This window comes from Buteo buteo, chromosome 16 (assembly GCF_964188355.1).
Source record: "Buteo buteo chromosome 16, bButBut1.hap1.1, whole genome shotgun sequence".
NCBI lineage: Eukaryota > Metazoa > Chordata > Aves > Accipitriformes > Accipitridae > Buteo > Buteo buteo.
In genome coordinates this window covers 12,998,410-13,015,663 of record NC_134186.1, presented here as the reverse complement: position 1 = coordinate 13,015,663, position 17,254 = coordinate 12,998,410, and the positions used below count along the sequence as shown (strand labels likewise).

The following is a 17,254-nucleotide window of genomic DNA, read 5'->3' as shown; positions in this document are numbered from 1 at the left end:
TTCTCAGTGGCCAGAGACTGTCTCCCTGACCTGTTGTCCCAGTATGTCTGGTCGCCCAGATGTGGACTTGTGTTTCAGAAGGGTTCCTTACCTTCTTTCTGATGAGGAAATGTGCTGGGAGCGTGTCGGGTTTGTCTTTTCAATGCATTAAAACATAACCCAGCCTCTGTAGGGTGACATGACAGTGTCACCTGCCTGACCCAATGCCACTGGGGCTGCAGGTACTCCCAGCATCTCTCCTAGCCTACAGCCTTCTCCTGGCACCAGATGTCCCTGGCTGAGTATTGCCAAGGGTAGTCCTCCATTGGACCCAGCAAGGGTACTCAGGTTGTCCCCTGGTCCTCTGGGCCAGCTAGAACAAGCTCCTGCTTGACTTGGGACATAGAGCAGTCCTGTAGTAGCCGAGGTGGGACTCCAGTTTCTAAGTCCAACCTAAAACCCACTGGGATGTGAAGTGTATGCTCCCAGAGCCCAGTGATGAAGAACAGAGGGGGGGGGGGTTGAAAATGTAGGAAAAATCCATCCCTCTTGCCTGCCTGTGTGACTTTTAGTCCTAGTGCTGCTGTACGTATGGGAGCTGGAGACTCAATGCAGAATGAAGGGCCCATGTGCCAGGTGGAAGATAAGAGCTAATCCTTACTTTGAAAAAAGCATCATCTACATAAGCAAGATGGATGCAGCCAAGTCCCATCCCATTTTCTGAGTACAGATCTAAGCATACAGAGAGCTTAACTGATTTCCCCACTGGCATGACCCGAGCCTCTGTTCCCCCAGGATGCCTTAATACCCCAATCAGCTGTTCTCCTATGTTAAAGAGATGGATTTAACCCAAAAGAGCTGGCTGGGTCCTGAAAACCAATCATGCAGCCCACCGTTCCTCAACAGCCCAAGGGAAGAACAAGTCATCCGCTGCCAAATATTTATCGACTGGAATATGAGGGCGTTGTTTCTGCTGAGGGGATTGCGCCTAAGCCTTTAGACGTGCCGTGAGTACTGAACGTTGTGTCTCAGTGGGAACAATCACAGGCTTGATCTTGGCCAAGAGCTGGAGAACCCAAGAGCCAGGATTGTCCACCCATGCTTTTCGAGCAGGGAGAAGAGCTCCCCCCATCCCACGAGCATCCTGCACGCAGCCCCATGTTATCTTGCCCAGCAAATACTCAGGTTTACAGCAGCCCTCCCATTTACTGCACCATCTCTGCAGAACTCCGTGCACGTGACAATTTGATAACTCACTCTTTATTAAATGTCTCCGCTGATGCAAAGAAGATAAAATTTTTCATTACACATCCCCTTGAGTAGTAGGGTGCTTGGCCCTGAACCTCAGGGCTGTCTTCATGGGCCTGAGCCTTCTCCAACCAACTCTGCTCAGGGCTTTGCCAAAAGCCCATTCAGACAAGGCCCTGCCCAAGGAGAGGGAGGATGAGACCCCTTGTTTATGGAGATGACGCTCATCTGGTTGGCTCAGCAATTTGCTCGTTTGGGAAACTATTTTTAACTCATCATGAATGACTAAGCACGTTGTTTTGGGGGCTGGTGGCTTTATCTTTTTCCACTCTTTCTTGGATTTATTTCTTTTTAGGTTCCTTTGGGAGGGAAAAGAAGCGGAGTGCAGACTGAAAGCTTAGAGGACAGGAGGCAGAGATCAAGGGAGAGTGGGGAAGATAGGATTTACCCCTCCAAGCCTCAGGCCACCTTACTGCTTATGGGGCTTAACAACCCATTGAGGAATTTTATAGGGGAACAAGAAAAAGCATTCAAGAGGCTGTGGGCTCTCTCCTTTGGAAAAAAAGCAGGGGCAGGTCCTGCTAATGATTTTCTGGAGAGCTGGAGTAGGATTTGAGATGGAAGACTTTCTCATGGCTCTTACAGCGCTTGATTATGCTACAGCCCACATGTCTCCAACACGATTACAGGAGAATTGCTTTGGGGCAGGAGACATCTTCCTGTTCTGTTTGTCCCATGCTTAGCACAAGGGGATGCAGGCCTTGATGCCACAGTAATACAGGCAATTATTCATACTCACCCCAGCTTTTATTTGAAAGTGGTCCTAGACCTTATGGTTGAGGTCATGCACACATGACCTTTAAAGAACCCCAGAAAATTGGAGGAGCATTAAAATAATGCAGAGTATTGAGGATTTTTATTCCTTGTGTCATTACTTTTTAAGCCAGTTCCCTAATTTTGAAGGGTCACATGAATGGTTTTTGAACTGGTGATGCTGCATATATGCCATTGTGCTCAACAGTAATAAACCTCTCACCACTCACACTTAGCATTGAGAAAGATGATGAATGACCAACCCAAAAAACAAAAAGTGCTCTGCAAACTGTAGGATTGACCTGGTACCTGGAGAAGAGAAAAAGCAGCCATCCAACATCCCTGACCTTTCAACCCTATTCACACCAGGGAATGTGCCCTCCTCTTTTGATCCCACATTCCCCTACACCACCCTGCTGCCTTTTTTTGCCACCTCCAGACCCCCTCTTTGATCTTTTTCTCTGCTCACCCTCCATCCCTGCCTGATGTTAAGAAGAGGAGCAGCCCTACCTACGCAACTTGCCCCAGACAAATGAACAGCAGGCTCATCAGTAGCTCCCATGGCAGGCAGCAATCTGCATCCAAGGAGTTTCGTTGCTCCTCCTGAGCCTCTGGGAAGGATGCTCTGCACAGCTTCTGGTTGCCCGTGTTTGTCCAAGCCCTTCAGAAAAGCTGACGACAGCTGACCACAGCTCTGCCTCTCCTGCAAACGTCTTAATCCCACAGGAACATCACTCTCACCCCAGCGCTGCTTCTGCTTCTTAGCAGCTTCTAGGAGAGAGACCTGGGTCTCGTCACGGGCAGCAGTAGCACTAATAAAACTCTCTTTACTTTGGCAGGACTGAACACCACTCCAGCAGTGATAAATCCCAAACGAGAGGGCAATTTGTCCTTTTTTAACCAGCACAGGCACCTTCAGAAGCATTCAACCAGCCTCACGGAAAGTGGACCCCCCTCTTGCCTGGGAGCGGTGTGGCTGTGCAAGAAGTCCCCTCGCATCACACCGACCCACAGGGATGAACACGGGGTGGGTACCCCTACACAGGAGCCAAACCTGCCAGTGAACGGTCGAGTGAATTACCATCCTTATTTCTTAGCTCAGCACTTTGTGGGTAGGTTTAAGGCATTTCCAGAGGATTTCCCTTCCCTTGCAGGTACTGCTTGCACAAACTTTTGTTTTACCCAGCCTGTTTCCAGAACTCTGGGATTTCTCTGCTCCCCCTCCCCATCCCCCCAGCCAAACTGGCTGCTGCCTCAAAGCCACCTGCGCCGGGCCGGGCTCTGCCACTGCGGGGTGACACGGCATATCCTCATGTCCTCACCCTCCCCATGCCACAGCTGCATCCTCCCGAATGACCTGCAAGCTGTCCCTGCGTGGCACCAGCTGCTCTCCAGCATCGTGTCCCTGGGGGGGGTGTGCTACTGCAGCACCCCAAAATTGGGTTTCCACACAGCTCCCAGGGCAGTTGGCAACAGGAGGCAGCAAGCATTTCCCTGATCCTGTGCCAAGCCCGGGCACAGCCAAGCCCTCCCAGGCTTGTCCATCCTTCGTGACATCGCCACCTCCCTCCCGTAGAGCAGCTACATGCCCTGCATCCTGCTGCCGGGGTGCTCCCACCCCTGCCCGCACTGGGATTTGCTCAGTGCCGGCAGGATTTATCGCCCCGCATGCAGGATTTATCCCCTTTCCATTCATCCCCCACGACCGGAGCACTTTTTTTCCCCACGGCGCTGCATCGCCGCCACCTCCCCTTGCCACGCAGTCCCAATCGTCCCCACACGCCCCTGCCACGCTCGCTTTAGGTTTTCGCCCAGGCCCATGGGAGCGAACCCACGACCCAGGCTGCAGCGAGTCCCCGCTGCCAAGGTCTCTCTGGGTGATGCTGGAGAGAGTCGGGCAGAGCATCCCCTCCGGATGGCCGGGGAAGCCGCTCGGCCGGGGCCCAGGAGATGCCCTTCTCCAGCGGGGTGCTACCAGGATGCTCCAAGCAGGAGGTGACGTCCCCGGGGCGGGGGGGGGGACACACGAGGAGAAGGGCTGAGACACGGAGGAGCATTCCTGTTCGGAGCGGGGGGGGGCTGCAGGTTGACTTTCCGATCCCCTAACTCCCCCCTTGCCCACCCCTAGCCCATGGGTGCTCCCCCCCCCCTTGCCCTCCCCTCCTCCCGCAACTCCAGCGCCGAGGAAGCCGAGCCGGAGGCAGTGCTGAGCCGGATATGCAGCGGCTCCCCGCATCCCTCCTTGTGAGTATCCCTCGCTCCTCCTGATGCCTTCGGAGGAGACGGATGGACGGACGGACGGGCAGCCAGAGGTGGACTAGTCTCCTCTATTTGCAAAGCTGGGGTAGGGGGGAACCTCTTCCTACATCCCCTTCGCCATCCCCTGCCTTCATCCCCTCTTGCCCCTCCTCCTCCTCCTCTCCGGCCACGATATTCTCCCCCCAAACGGGGGGTGGGGGGGGCGCGGGGGGGTAACCTGCTGGCAGGTGGAAGGAATCGGGAAATGCAATCCCATCTGGAATCCCGCAGAGACAAGGACTCAGCCAAAAAAAAACCAAAAAAAAAAAACCAAAAAAAAAAAACAACAACCCAAAAAAATAAAAACCCCAGGAGGGAGGGAGGGAGGACGAGGGGCTGGGCTGCTCTGCCGCACCGGGAGACCCGCTCCGCCCGCCGCCCCGCAGCCGAGCGACCCGCTCCCATCCCGGCATGGGACAGAAAGCAGAAGGCCCCGACAGACAGACAGACAGACAGACCGACAGGCGGGCGGGGATAGCTGCGGGGGGGGGGAATGCAGCGCGGCTGGCTGGCAACTCCCCCGGAGCCCCCCCTCGGCTCCTCCCAAGTGTTTCATTCTGCTTTTATTTGTTTCCTTCTTTTTTTTTTTTCTTTTTTTATTTATTTCCCCACTTGTGCCTCGGGCGCGGGTCACGCAGGACAGCGGGCAGCGGCGGGGGGGGGAGGACGAGGAAGAGGGGGAGGGCTGGAGGGCTGGAGGGCTGGAGGGCTGGAGGGCTGGAGGGATGGAGGGATGGAGGGATGCTGCCCGCTGCTGCCCGCTCCTCTGCCCCCCGCCGCGGGGCCGGAGCCGGCCGCAGCTCCGTGCCGAGGCGGCGGCTTCGTGGTCCCCGGGTGTAGCGGTTCTCCCTCCTCCTCCCCCCCTCCTGCCTGCCCTCCTCCCCTCCCTCTCTCCTCTGCCCACTCCCTCACTCCTCTCCCCGCTCTCTCCTCTGTCTCCCGGTCCCTCTCTCTCTCCTGCCTTCCCCCCACGTCTCTCCTTTTTGGGTCCTTCCCCCCCCTTTTTCTTCTCCAGCCCCCCCCTCCCCGGCCTCTCCATCCCCTCACCCCCGTTTTTCACAGGGAGCCTTTTGCTTTGCCAGGGCAGAGCGCGGTGACGCCACGGCAGCCACCACGGAGAGGACACAGGACCCCCCCCTGGGCCCACCGTGCCCCTTCGAGGGGGTGGCCTGGACCCCGAGACCCCCCCAGGGACCCCCGCAGGGCTGCTTCGCCTGCATCGCCAAGCCCCCGGCTCTCCGGCAAGCTTCGCCCGTCCTGTCTCCTTCTTCTGCCGTTTATCTCATGGAGAGCAAGAGCTGCAAAGGGGACAGCCTGCGGCCAGCGGTCCCGTGCAAGCACTCGGTAGAGAAGAAGACGATGACCAACCCCACCACCGTCATCGAAATCTACCCCGACACCACCGAGGTGAACGACTACTATCTCTGGTCCATCTTCAACTTTGTATACCTCAACTTCTGCTGCCTCGGCTTCATCGCCTTGGCCTATTCATTGAAAGTGAGTACTGAGCGCGAGGCACGGGGTAAGGGGTGACCAGAGAGGGGGGGAACATTTGAGGGTAAATCGCATCTTTGCCACCCAAATGAGAGGTTGTAGCCTCTGGGGATGGGGAGAGCCGAGGTGTGACTTGGATGTTGCTTCGGGTGGGGAGGAGGCACTTTCACTCGCTCCGGTACCCTCGGAGCCTCTGCTGTACCGCGGCGGCAGGGTGACGGGCAGGCAACACGGAGCTGGCTTGGCTCATGCTGTGCCCTCAGGCACCCCAGCGCTCTGCCCCTTCTTCGGGATCCTATTGGTTAGAGATCGTCAGGGTAGGATCCAGCAGCGTTGGGTGGTTGGGCAGAAGCAGTAAGAAGCAACCGGCCAGGATCAGCCGACACCTGGCAAGTTGCAGTGTGGCAGAGGCTGCCAAGGTGCAGGGCAATCCTGCCTGTTTCCTTCTTGCCCTCTCCCTAATTAAAACACTAGAGCTGGTGGCCAGCTCCCACCCCCACTGCCCCAACCCCTATAAATCCCAAGGCAAGTCCTGGAGGTTAGCCAGCATTGTGGGAACGAGCCCTGGGTAGCCGAGGAGGTGGAAGAGAGTGCAGGGGGGCTTCACACAGTGTCGGGGCTGGGGGGAAATCGAGCCGTGTTGATGGAGAGGGCAATGGCGTGGAGCATAGCCCATGACGGGGATGGGACCAGGTTACTCCTGGTAGCTGCAGGGGGGAGCAGCCCGGCAAGGCTGGGAGAGATGGGCCTGGGCTGCCCTCCCCTTCCCTGCCCGCCAGATGCAAAACTAACTGAATGGATGTGCAGAGAGCCCGGGGCGGCTGGGTGGCCCCGGAGAGGAGCTAGCTGATTTGTTTTGGCAGGCAACATTTAGAGGAAGGCCAGGGCGCAGATGGGCTTCGTCACAGAAACAAATCAATTAACCCCATCCAGCTCCCGTGAGCTGGACCGCGAGTGCCCAGCACTGCAAGGAGGCTGCTCCTGTGCCCGTCAGGGTCTCTGGCAGAAAGGCTCGGGGACAAGTCCACAGACCTGTGCCCTGGGCTCACCCAGCACTGGCACCATGGTGTCTGCCTCAGTTTCCCCTTCCCCAAGATGGGACGTGAGCACCCATCCACCACCCGTGCAGCAGGCTTTGCTGCTGCCTGGGCAAGGCACTTAATAGCTTAAATTGTGCCAGGGCTGAGCATCACCACCAGCGGGACTGCCCCAAGGGCAAAGCCAGGCAGTAGCAGCCTAACACGAGTGGTGGGAGGGAGTCCCTTAACACCCCCCACTCTTTTAGCCAGCGAGGGAAGAAACTGGCTTCCTCCTTATTTTTTATGTCTTTGCTTGTCTGAGTTTGCCTTTAATGATCAGTGTCGTTCCTGTGCAAGAGGCATGGTTACAGCGGGCTAAGAAAGGGTGTCACGTCACCGGGACACAGTGGTAGATACAGGGGGTAGCTGGGTAGATGTGGTCCGGCAGGACAGCCTGAGGAGCAGGCAGACCCATCCCCAGGGGACAGGATGGAGTAGGGTCTGCCACCTACAGGGTTTTTAAAGGCTGGACCTTCACTATCCTTGACATGAGGTGGAAGGAAGGGCAAAGCCCAGAAGTAACAAGGGCAAATTTGCTCCAAATCAGGGAAGGGAAAATAGAAGATGGCTGGCAAAAAACAGCCTGTGCTTTTTGGACTGCGGAGGTGGTAGCTGATCGGATGTAATGGTGGTACCCAAAGAGGCGTAGAGGGGGTAGAAATAACCCTGCTCTGGTCTTGAAGCTCCCCAGTGGCTGTGACTCTGTGGCAGGGGAAAATAGAAACAAACTGTCCCTCAGAGGCACAGGACAGAGCTAGCAAGTGGCTGAAGGGATGGCGAGTCCCCTTGCAGGCTGCTGCTGGGATGGGTGGTGGGAAGCAATGGGGATGGTGGGGCAGTAGCAGAAGGTCTCTCCTGGGGAAGACCATAAGGATATTAAGAAAGACGGGATCCTTCCTTGCTCACAGCTACTGCAGAGACCTCCACAACATCCCAGCCAGGCTAGATGTTAGGCTTATTTCTCCAGAAGCCTGTTATTTTCTTTTCTTTTACAGTCAATAAGGTTTTTCCCAGAAGTTCAGAGAAAGCAGAAGCAAGAAATGCCCTGAGGACAGATGCCCCTTTAAACAGAATTCTCTTGTTCCTCTGCAATTAAATGTAAGGACAATTGAGCAGGAGATACTTAAATCCCAGCCCTTCTAGGACGTCTGTGCTCTGCAGAGGCTGAGTAAGGTGCTGTGGGAGGGAGAGGAGGAGAGCAACATCTTCCCCTCCCTGAGCCCCTTCTGGGACCTCTGATGGCAGAGCCCTCGGCCAGTGGAGCACAGGTTTCCTGGCTGAAGGGCCATCAGCACACTGATGGCATTAAATGGTTCCTGGGTTACAGTTTTTACATTTCCTTTAAATAACTGAAACATCTAGCAACCTCAGAAATCATCGTTTTCATTATCAGAAATAGCATTTTCAATACCCTGCCATAAATGTCATCTGCTTTTGCCAGATTCATACTGTTAATAAAGCAGTAGCTCCTTTGTGCCCCAAGTCCATGAGATGTTTCATTATATATCTTAGCTCACCCTAGTATTTCCACTGGTTTCAGCAGCATAATGCCCACACTGGAAGCCAGATGTATGCTTAGGTACACTTGAATATTACCATAAAGCTGTCTCCTTCCCCATGCCCACTTTTATTGGTTTCAGCCACAGCTGGGAAAACTACCTCCATGTCTGCCTGGCCTTTTGCACATGAGCCACAGCCTTCTAGATTTCTTTCTGCAGGGAAATGTTATTTCATGGTCACCACCATTTACTAAAAAATGCCCAAAAACCACCCCAGCCTCAAAGAATTTATGCTCCTATTCAAAGAAAGACATGAAGTCAGGTGAGGCCAGAGACCGTGACATCCAAGCCAAGTACTCTGTGTGACGGACATCTTAGCCAAGGGCTCTGAATAAGAGTGCGATGGCACGCCTCATCTTTATTTACACCCGTAGCGGGCCAGATCCTCGGCAGACACAGCTTGCTGGGCTGCAACGGAGTCACACGGGCTCATGTATCCCTTGGGGGTTATTTCTAGCATCTCAGGCTTCTCAAGGTCAGACTCCCAGAGCACAAGCAAGGCACTCACACGTACCTGTAAATGTGTGTTGGTGCTGGGGAAGAAGAGATAAACAGCAGGACCAGGGAAGCTAGAAACCCTAAAGTAGCCTTAACCCCAGACCAGCAGAGATGCGAGGATTGCTCCAACAACAACGCTTTGGATTCAGTTGGTTTTGATCAGGAGCAAATGCCGTGGCCTGATATTCGGCAGCTCCCTCCCTCCCTCTTTCCCAGCTCCAAGCAGTAATGAATGATACATCAGTGCCTGGTGGCAGGAGATCTCACTTCAGTCGTTAGGAGGTCTGTCTCCGGAGACTGCCAGGGTGAGCCAAGTCCTTCAGTACCTGTTATGCCGTGAGGCGGTAGATCAGAGGAGCTGGGATGTGAGACAAGCCGCGGCACAGATGCCTCGTTGTGGCTGTATAGAGATGAAAATGGCAAGAAGCCCTGCTGGCTTTTTAAGCTTCAGCAGCAGCCCTCAGGGTTGCTTGCAGAGTTTTCTTTCCCCTTGAGACCACCAAAATATGTGGCGTGATAGCACCCCAGGACACCTGAGCTCTCCTGCCTGCTCTCTGCCCGGCCCTTAGCTCACAGCTCCGGGCACGGCTGTTTGCCTTCCCCTCTCACCACCTGTTGATCTTCCCTGTTTCAAGTGGAAGCAGACCAGCACAAATTCATCGCTATTTATTAACCCTGAGAACCAGAGAGGCTGCGGCACCCAACCTCTCAGGCAGGCTCTCAGCCTGCTTTTTGGGAGGAGCAATCGTTTCTGGAGGTGGGTGAAACGCAGGAGCGAAAGCCCCGTGACACCAGTGCCAATGTGGTGGAGGTACGTGGGCTGGAGAGCTCTTGACCAACTCACAGAGCAAATAAATCCAAGGACCCCATCCAGAGCTCCTTCTGTGTAGGGATGCAGAGCTCTGCACAGAAATAGGTTTACAGACAACCAGCTGTGGGCTGCATGCTAAAAGCCGGGCTGCCTTAAATACAGCCTCATTAGGCTCGTTATCAATAAACCATTCGTCTCCTCCTGCAAGCTGAGGCAGCACTTCGTACTCCCACAGCAAGTTCCCTTCTCCCAGAAATGAGCAGGGAGAGGGGAGGTGGCTGCTGGGGAAGGGACCGGGAAGGAGCAGGGTCGTAGGAGTCAAGGGGAGCGCTTGGAGAGGAAGCTAAAGGCAAAACCCCAAGGGGAGGAAGGGCATGGGACAGTGATCAGAGGGAGGAGAGAAAGAGCCCTTGGGCACTCACGCTGGAGATGTTGGAGGACAAGGTGAGCTGCAGATGGTGGAGGACATGGTGAGCTGGAGATGGTGGAGGACAAGGTGAGATGGAGATGGTGGAGAACAAGGTGAGCAGCAGGGAGGTGACAGGTGGCACGTTAAAGCACAAAAGCGGGCTGTCTTTCATGGAAGGCCAGGCATGGAAGAGGAAAGGAACCATATAAGTTGCCAACATGGACCAGAGGTGAGCTCTGCCTTGTCCAGGGTGGGATCTCCCAAGGGGCCACCACACAGTGCTTTGGAGTGCCTGGGGAAACCCCACAGTCAGCAGGTGTAATTATCCTTACACACCAGACATCTCAATGCAAAGCAGGGCCAAAAATCCCATCTAATTTTAGGCAAGGTGAGAAGGGTCAAAATGATGATGAGAAAAGAGTCTGTAGCTAAGGAAACACTACACCTGGGTCTGGGTGGAGTTCAGCCTTGTGACCTTGGGGACCTGTCCCTCACCGTGCTTCACCTCTTCGGCTGTGGAAGGAAGCAGCTTCCAGGGCTCCCAGAAGCTCATGCATCAGCTGCCAGCACATTGTGGTGGTGGTGGCTACAGGAGCATGAAAATAGGAAAAGCTGAGGCTGGACTATGAGAAAGACACCAGCATCTCCTTAAGGACAAAGCGGGGAAGGAGCTGAAACACTTATCTGCTCTCCAGGAGAGCTCCTCCTCCAGAGCCTGGCTCAGATGCCGCAGCAGGACATTAAAGGGAGACATCTGGAAGCATCTGGGGGTGCAAGGCCAGGCAGGAGGAGGCGAGGCCGCCCTGGAGAGATGCAGGAGGCCAGGGCTGCGAGTGGTTTGGAAGGAGAAACTCCTTTTCATTGCACTTGCGTGCCACAGGGGCCCTGGCAATTGTCCGGCTCTTAGAGGCTCTGTTGCAATATAAATTGTAGTGGACAATAAAGGATGATTTGCATGAGGGTGACTGCTGAAGCCATAGAGTGTATGGGGAAATAATAAGGGAGGAGAGAAAGGGGACCAAGGACTCGTCGAGGATGAAGGATCCAGGTGACCAAGGCCAGCGCAGCCAGAAGAGAGCTGGGGGAGCGCTAGGGAAGGGAAAGGGCAGGGGACTGCCAGAGACAGGAGATGCAGGCAGAGCTCCGTGTGCCACAGGGGTTGGTGGGAGATGGGGGTGGAACTGGCCAGAGGGGCAGGGAGAGGAGGCAGCTGGGTGCCCCTTCGGCAGGAGTCAAAGGTGGCTGTGGTACCATGGTTTGGGCCCAAACAGCAGGAAAGAGAAGAGATGGGAAGGACAAAAAAAGGAACTGGGAGGAAATGGTGGCACCGGGGAGAGGGCGGCCCTGGGTGCCCCTCGCTAGAGATGCTCAGCAGCAGCAGGGCTGGAGCAGGGCCAAAGGGAGAGCCATGGGGAAGTCAAGGACAGGCGCTGCTGAAGTGTGCCGTGGGAAAGAGCTGAAGCACCAGTCATGAGTGTGAGCTGGTGTCAGGTGGGAGAGGCTGCTGGGAGCACTGGGAGAGGGCTGAACACAGAAATAAGGGAGGCAGGGTGCCCCGGGGACAGGAGGAGCAGGAGGCGAGGGGTGGGAAGGAGGTCCTGGGGCCAAGAGGAACTGGCCCCACAAAGGCAAAGCAAGCAGCTCAGCTGTGGGAGGGTTGCAGAGCTTGGTGTGCCGGCCACGCCGGTCTGCTGGAGAAACCGCTGTCTGCCTGGCAAACCCTGATGGCAAACACCAGCTTGCCTGTGGCAGAGAGCAACCTCTCCCAGCCACGGCTGGGTTACAGTGGAGGAAGGGGCAAAAGGCATTTGCTCTACACAGGGTTTGCCTCGCATGAGAGCTTCAAAGAGCCTTCCTGGAGCAGCGAGTGGTATTTCTGGCTCGAATGCAGCACCCCTGGGGCTCTGGCTGCAGGGACCTCCCAGCTTCTCGCCAGTGGGTGAGGAGGTGCCGGCTGCTGCTGCACTCAGGGGTTTTGGGGAGGATGCTAAACTTGCCAAATAATTTCAAAGGTGAGTCATCCCGGACATGCTGCTGACACAAAAAGGCGTGCAGGTTCCCAGGCTGCCAGCTTGCTGCCTTCCCAGATGTCATCTCTGCTGCTGGGAGCACCAGCCAAGCACGCCAGAGAGCCATGCGCGATTTGTGACTGTCCCCTGTCCCCGCTCCCAGAAGGATGCCCTGTAGCTGCCGAGTGCCCAGCAGGGAGGTGGTGGGTGGATGGCCCCAGCTCCAATTGCAGGCTCCCAGGAGTGGGGCACGACAGAGGCTGAGGACATGGCATGGCACGATTTAATACAAGGAGGAAAACAGCTCTCATTCTTGCCTATGTGCCTGCCAGTGCCAGCTCCCGTGGCCTCATGCCAGCAGCAGCCTCCCTAGGCATGGTCCAGGATTAATGAAGAGCAGGGGTTGCTTGTGCAGAGAGGTCATCACTGGTGTGATGGAGGAGGGGACATTGCTTGAGGGTCTGAGATGTGGTTTTGGAGTCCCCGTGAACCAGCGTGGCTCAGTGGAAGCATGGGATCCAGCAACCCTTCCCCATATTGAGCAAGTCGCAGAAGACTTTCAGGACAGCCCCATGGGTAAGCACTGCAGGAGGGAGAGAGAAAAAGTCACTGAGACGTGGTCTGAATCCATCGCAGAGTCTTTTCAGAAAGCTCCTGGTCGATGAAAGCCTTATTAACGTTTCTAGGTAGGACTCCGGGGCTGGTTCTCGCAGCCTGCCGCCGACATCTAGCGTTGAGCCGGCAGTGCCCTGGCAGGGCTCACACCGCTGGCAGCGAAGGCAGGCTGCGAAGGGCACACGGCCCCGCGGCCTGCAAGCCATCAGCCCCAAAGCGGGCAGCCGAGCAGGCGCTGCCATGCCGTGCCAGCCCCTGGGTACCCCGCTCGGATACAGGAAAGGGAAGAGGGGTAAGTTCTCCTGGTCCTTTCATCCCATGTCCTCGTTGTTCCAGATGCCCGGGTCTGCTGAGTGCTGGCTGAAGGGACAGTTTGGGGACAGGGACACATCCTGGGCTCAAACTGTGGAGCTGCTGCTGGCGGGCAATGCCATCACCTGCCTGGCTGTGCCATCTGCTGCCTGATGATGCCATTGCTGCCTGGCAGTGCTATTACTGCCCGCTAGTGGTATTTGCTGCCCGGCGATGCCATCTGTTTTCTGGTAGTGCCATGCACTGCCTGGCTGTGCCATCCACTGCCTCGTAGTGCCACGCCGGCCTGCTAGCGGCATCGCTGCCTGGCTGTGCCATCTGCTGCCTTGCAATGCCATCACTACCTTGCAGTGCCATGCACTGCCTGGCTGTGCCATCTGCTGCCTTGCAATGCCATCACTACCTTGCAGTGCCATGCACTGCCTGGCTGTGCCATCTGCTGCCTGGCTGTGCCATCCGCTGCCTGGCAGTGCCATCCGCTGCCTGGTAATGCCACCGCTGCCTGCTAGTGGCATCGCTGCTTTGCAGTGCCATCCGCTGCGTAGCTGTGCCATCCACTGCCTGCTGGTGCCGTCGCTGCCTGGCAGCCTGGAGGAGGTGGGGACATGCCAGTGACACGGACATGCACAATCCTTACCCACTGCAGAGCTGTCCCAAAGCAAGCCCATGAAAGTCCCAGCCCACAGGATAATGAAGAGAGCAGACCACGATGTCAGGATTGAAAACTGCCAGTGGCAGAGATGCTACACGAGCCGCATAAGACCTGCAAAAGGAACTCATTAACCCAGGACTGCTTAATATGCTGGAGACTCGTGCGCAGCCCCGGAGCTGCAGTAGGATGCCGTGCCAGGTTTCACCCGCTCAGCCCCTCAGCGCAGACAGAGGCATGGGGATACGCACCAAAACCGCAGCCAGCCTTCTTGTTTGTGGGCCGGGTGAGCCAAAGCCCAGTGCTGCAGGGCCAGGGGGCTGTGACATGGTGGGAAGGATGCTTTAGTGCCCACGGGCACGGGGTGCACAATGGCACCTTAGTTCCCTTGTGCACCCTCTGGCTCAGAATGACACTGCCCCACTCCAGAGGCCACAGGGACCTGGTTTGCCTGGTTGGTAACAGCAATGGATCACTCTTCCAGGTCTTCTCTGCTCCCAGGGGCTTCCAGCCTACAGGTATTACAGGGCTTGGCTTCACAAGCTCAACCCATTGCAGAGCCGGGGTGCAAACCTCACCTCGGGGTGTTTTATGGCACCCCAAGCATTCAAATGCAAAGAGGCACAGCCCAGCCCTCATCCACTGTACAGGTACCCTACAAGTGCATTGGGTTTTGTGGGTGTTGCTTGAAACAAGTTATATCTTTTATACATCTCCCAGTTATTTTATTTAATTATTTTTTTGGGTCTCAGGTTCGGGATAAGAAACTCCTCAATGACTTAAATGGAGCAGTTGAAGATGCCAAGACAGCCCGGCTTTTTAACATCACCAGCTCAGCCCTTGCCACCTTCTGTATTATCCTTATCTTCATCTTCCTGCGATACCCCCTCACTGACTACTAGAGTGAGGCCAACAGCAGCAGCCGCCGCCAAAATGCCTCTATGCCAGAAGTGTCTGCAGTCGTTTCTTGTAGCAAGGACGCAAAAAAAAAAAACCTACACCTTGATTGCAAAAAAAAAAGCCAGTTAAATACATACATAAAAAATTAAATTAGTTTATCAGCCCAGCTGAGCATACCCTTCCTGCCCCCAAACAGTATGTGAACTGCTGTAGGAAAGGGTCTCACTCTTACACATGCACAAGGAGAAGAATAGACCAAGAAATATTTATTTTCTGGCCAATAAGCCATGTGACAAGAGCGTGCAAAGCCCAGAGCGACACACGCCTAGAGGCAGACAGCTGAGCTCTGGGGAGCAGTGGGGTCCTGCCGAGTGGAAGGCACGTGCAGTGATGGATGGGGACCACAGCAGGGCTGGCTCACAACATATCAGGTGTGTTCAGACCACCCCACCACCCCCCGATGTATGGGCGTTTCTTTTTCTTTTCCTCTCTTGAATTTCATCCACTGGTTCAAATAACTCCCAACCCCTGGAGAGCTGAGGGTGTTAGGAAGTTCATGCTAGGGAGCCCCAAAGCCTCCAGAGAAACCCCAAAGCATTAAAGAGCAGGTTTCTCCTCGGGATCTCCTGGCAATGCTGAGAGGGAAGGCACCTTCTGGAGAACTCGCCCAAGCCCCCTAAACCGAGTGCTACTGTATTTCTGTAAATGGTCAATAAAAGATACCTCTGATATCGGATGCTGCTGGGTTAATTCCTTCCTTAGGAGGGCTGGGCTCCTGGTCCCTACAAGCTGGCAAGAGAAAATGCTCATGTCACCAGCGGCTGCTTGGGAGAGATTTAAATCAGGAGTGAGGGATGCTGCTGCAGGTCGGGGCAGCATGCAGCCGTGAAGGAGGGCGCATATCCAGATTTAAGAGCAGAGACCTCAGTGACTCCTGTGGTGGTCGATCAATGGGAAGCAGGCAAAGGCAGCCGAGTGGGCAGGTCCCCCCTCCCCTGCTAGGACCAACGTTGAAGACAGAAATAAATCGCCGCAGTCTGAACCTGCTGCTACCGCTGCACTTCCCAGGGTCGTTACTGAGAGCCAGATTTCGGAGACGCCGCACGTTTGCTGCTGAATGAGGCAGGAGCTCGGAGCCCTTCCCGATAGCTGCCTGCAGCTGCCTGCGGTGCTGCAAATCAACACACCCTGACTTGAAAACACCACCAATGAATGGCAAGACCAGGACTAAAATACGGCTTTTCAGTCCCTCTGACCCTTCATCCCATCTCATATGCCACAGCTGCCTCATCTTTTTCCAGCTGTAAGATGGCCTCGTGCCAAGGGAGACTGGTCGCTGCAGACCAGCTGTGGAGCCAGGAGGAGGCAACAGCGTCCACCAAGAAAGGGAAGGTGCAGCAAGAGATGGGGAATGCAGACAGGCTGTCGTGGGACACGCTGATGAGTGCATGGTTAAATCAATGTGCTCTCTCTGGGCTGTGCTCAGTGAGGGCTGTGCCATAATGAGCCATGGGGACAGACCATGAGGATGCTTCCCTGAAAGCCTCATGAGATGTCACCTCCTTCCTGCCCAGGTCCCCACGCCTTCACCCCTGCCTGGGCTTCATTTCTGGGGGAAGCTACAGGCAGAAGGCCCTGCAATCCTACCTCGTCCCCACTCTCTGGAGGGCATTTCCCCGCCAGATTAAATCAAAGGTCTGTTTGCACTGAAGTTTCCACTAGCAGTGCAGTACATGGTGCCCTGGGAAGTGTCTTGGCCATGAACTGCTCTATGATCACTCATCCAGAGGTCAAGACTCTTCCCAACCTCTCTTGGTTACTTCTTGCTCCCTTCCCTGAAGCAAGATCTGGGGAGTCATAGCCATTGGCATTTCTATCTTAACATATCTAGGGGCTGTATCCAGCCTTTGTCCCTGGCAGAGGAAGGAGGTGGCCTGTCACGATGGCAATGCCTCCAAAGAAGGTGCAGCCAAAATGACTCACATTGAAGCCACCTGATAATAGGAGCAAATTAAAGCCTGCTGGGATGGTGCTAGTTTGGACATGACCTGGAGTAGTCACCCCAAAATCCTCCTAGGGTTAGGAGGAGTGCAGAGATGAGGTTACATCACCTTTTCCCTCTCCATGTACCTGCACTGAGCTCACATTGGCTGTTCTCAAGGTCTTGGCTCAATATCCTTCATCATCTGGGTACCCATGATACCTCTCAAGCTTTGCAGCCCAAACACAAGCCCGGCAGGATGGGCTCAGGGGATAACTCATGCAGGGTGGCACTGCTTGCAGTGCCAGGGGCTCAAAGCCACAGATTTAGGTCACTGTGGGACCAACGTGTCTGGCACCTCTTGCAGTAACTCATTGGGACTCATTGAAGCCTTACTGGAAGTGCTTTTGCACTTGGACACACCCCCCCCCAACTCTGCAAAATCTTGCGGGGACCATGCCACCGTCCCCATCTCCCGTGCCACACAGGAGAGAGCCGCCCTGCTTGGCATGCAGGCACGGGGCTGCTCAGATAAAGGCAGAGCTGACATAAAATTGGAAGTGACCCAAAGCCAGCCTTTCCTACATTTAACAAGTGTGA

At 55.3% G+C, this 17,254-nt stretch overlaps 1 protein-coding gene across 3 annotated transcripts; it reads left to right on the top strand.

Annotated features, from left to right (window-relative positions):
- The first annotated feature begins 69 nt into the window (after window positions 1-69).
- On the top strand, window positions 70-15,353 carry IFITM10 (interferon induced transmembrane protein 10). 3 transcript variants are annotated; one of them, XM_075047892.1, is made up of 3 exons: window positions 70-3,067; window positions 5,421-5,835; window positions 14,526-15,353. In XM_075047892.1, exons 1-3 carry the CDS (start codon window positions 3,057-3,059, stop codon window positions 14,673-14,675), a joined length of 576 nt encoding a protein of 191 aa, XP_074903993.1. In that variant the 5' UTR covers window positions 70-3,056; the 3' UTR covers window positions 14,676-15,353. The 3 variants fall into 3 exon arrangements, with proteins under 3 accessions (XP_074903993.1, XP_074903992.1, XP_074903994.1); XM_075047891.1 differs by lacking the exon at window positions 14,526-15,353 and adding an exon at window positions 12,010-13,572; XM_075047893.1 differs by lacking the exon at window positions 14,526-15,353 and adding an exon at window positions 7,907-11,978.
- Window positions 15,354-17,254: the final 1,901 nt, after the last annotated feature.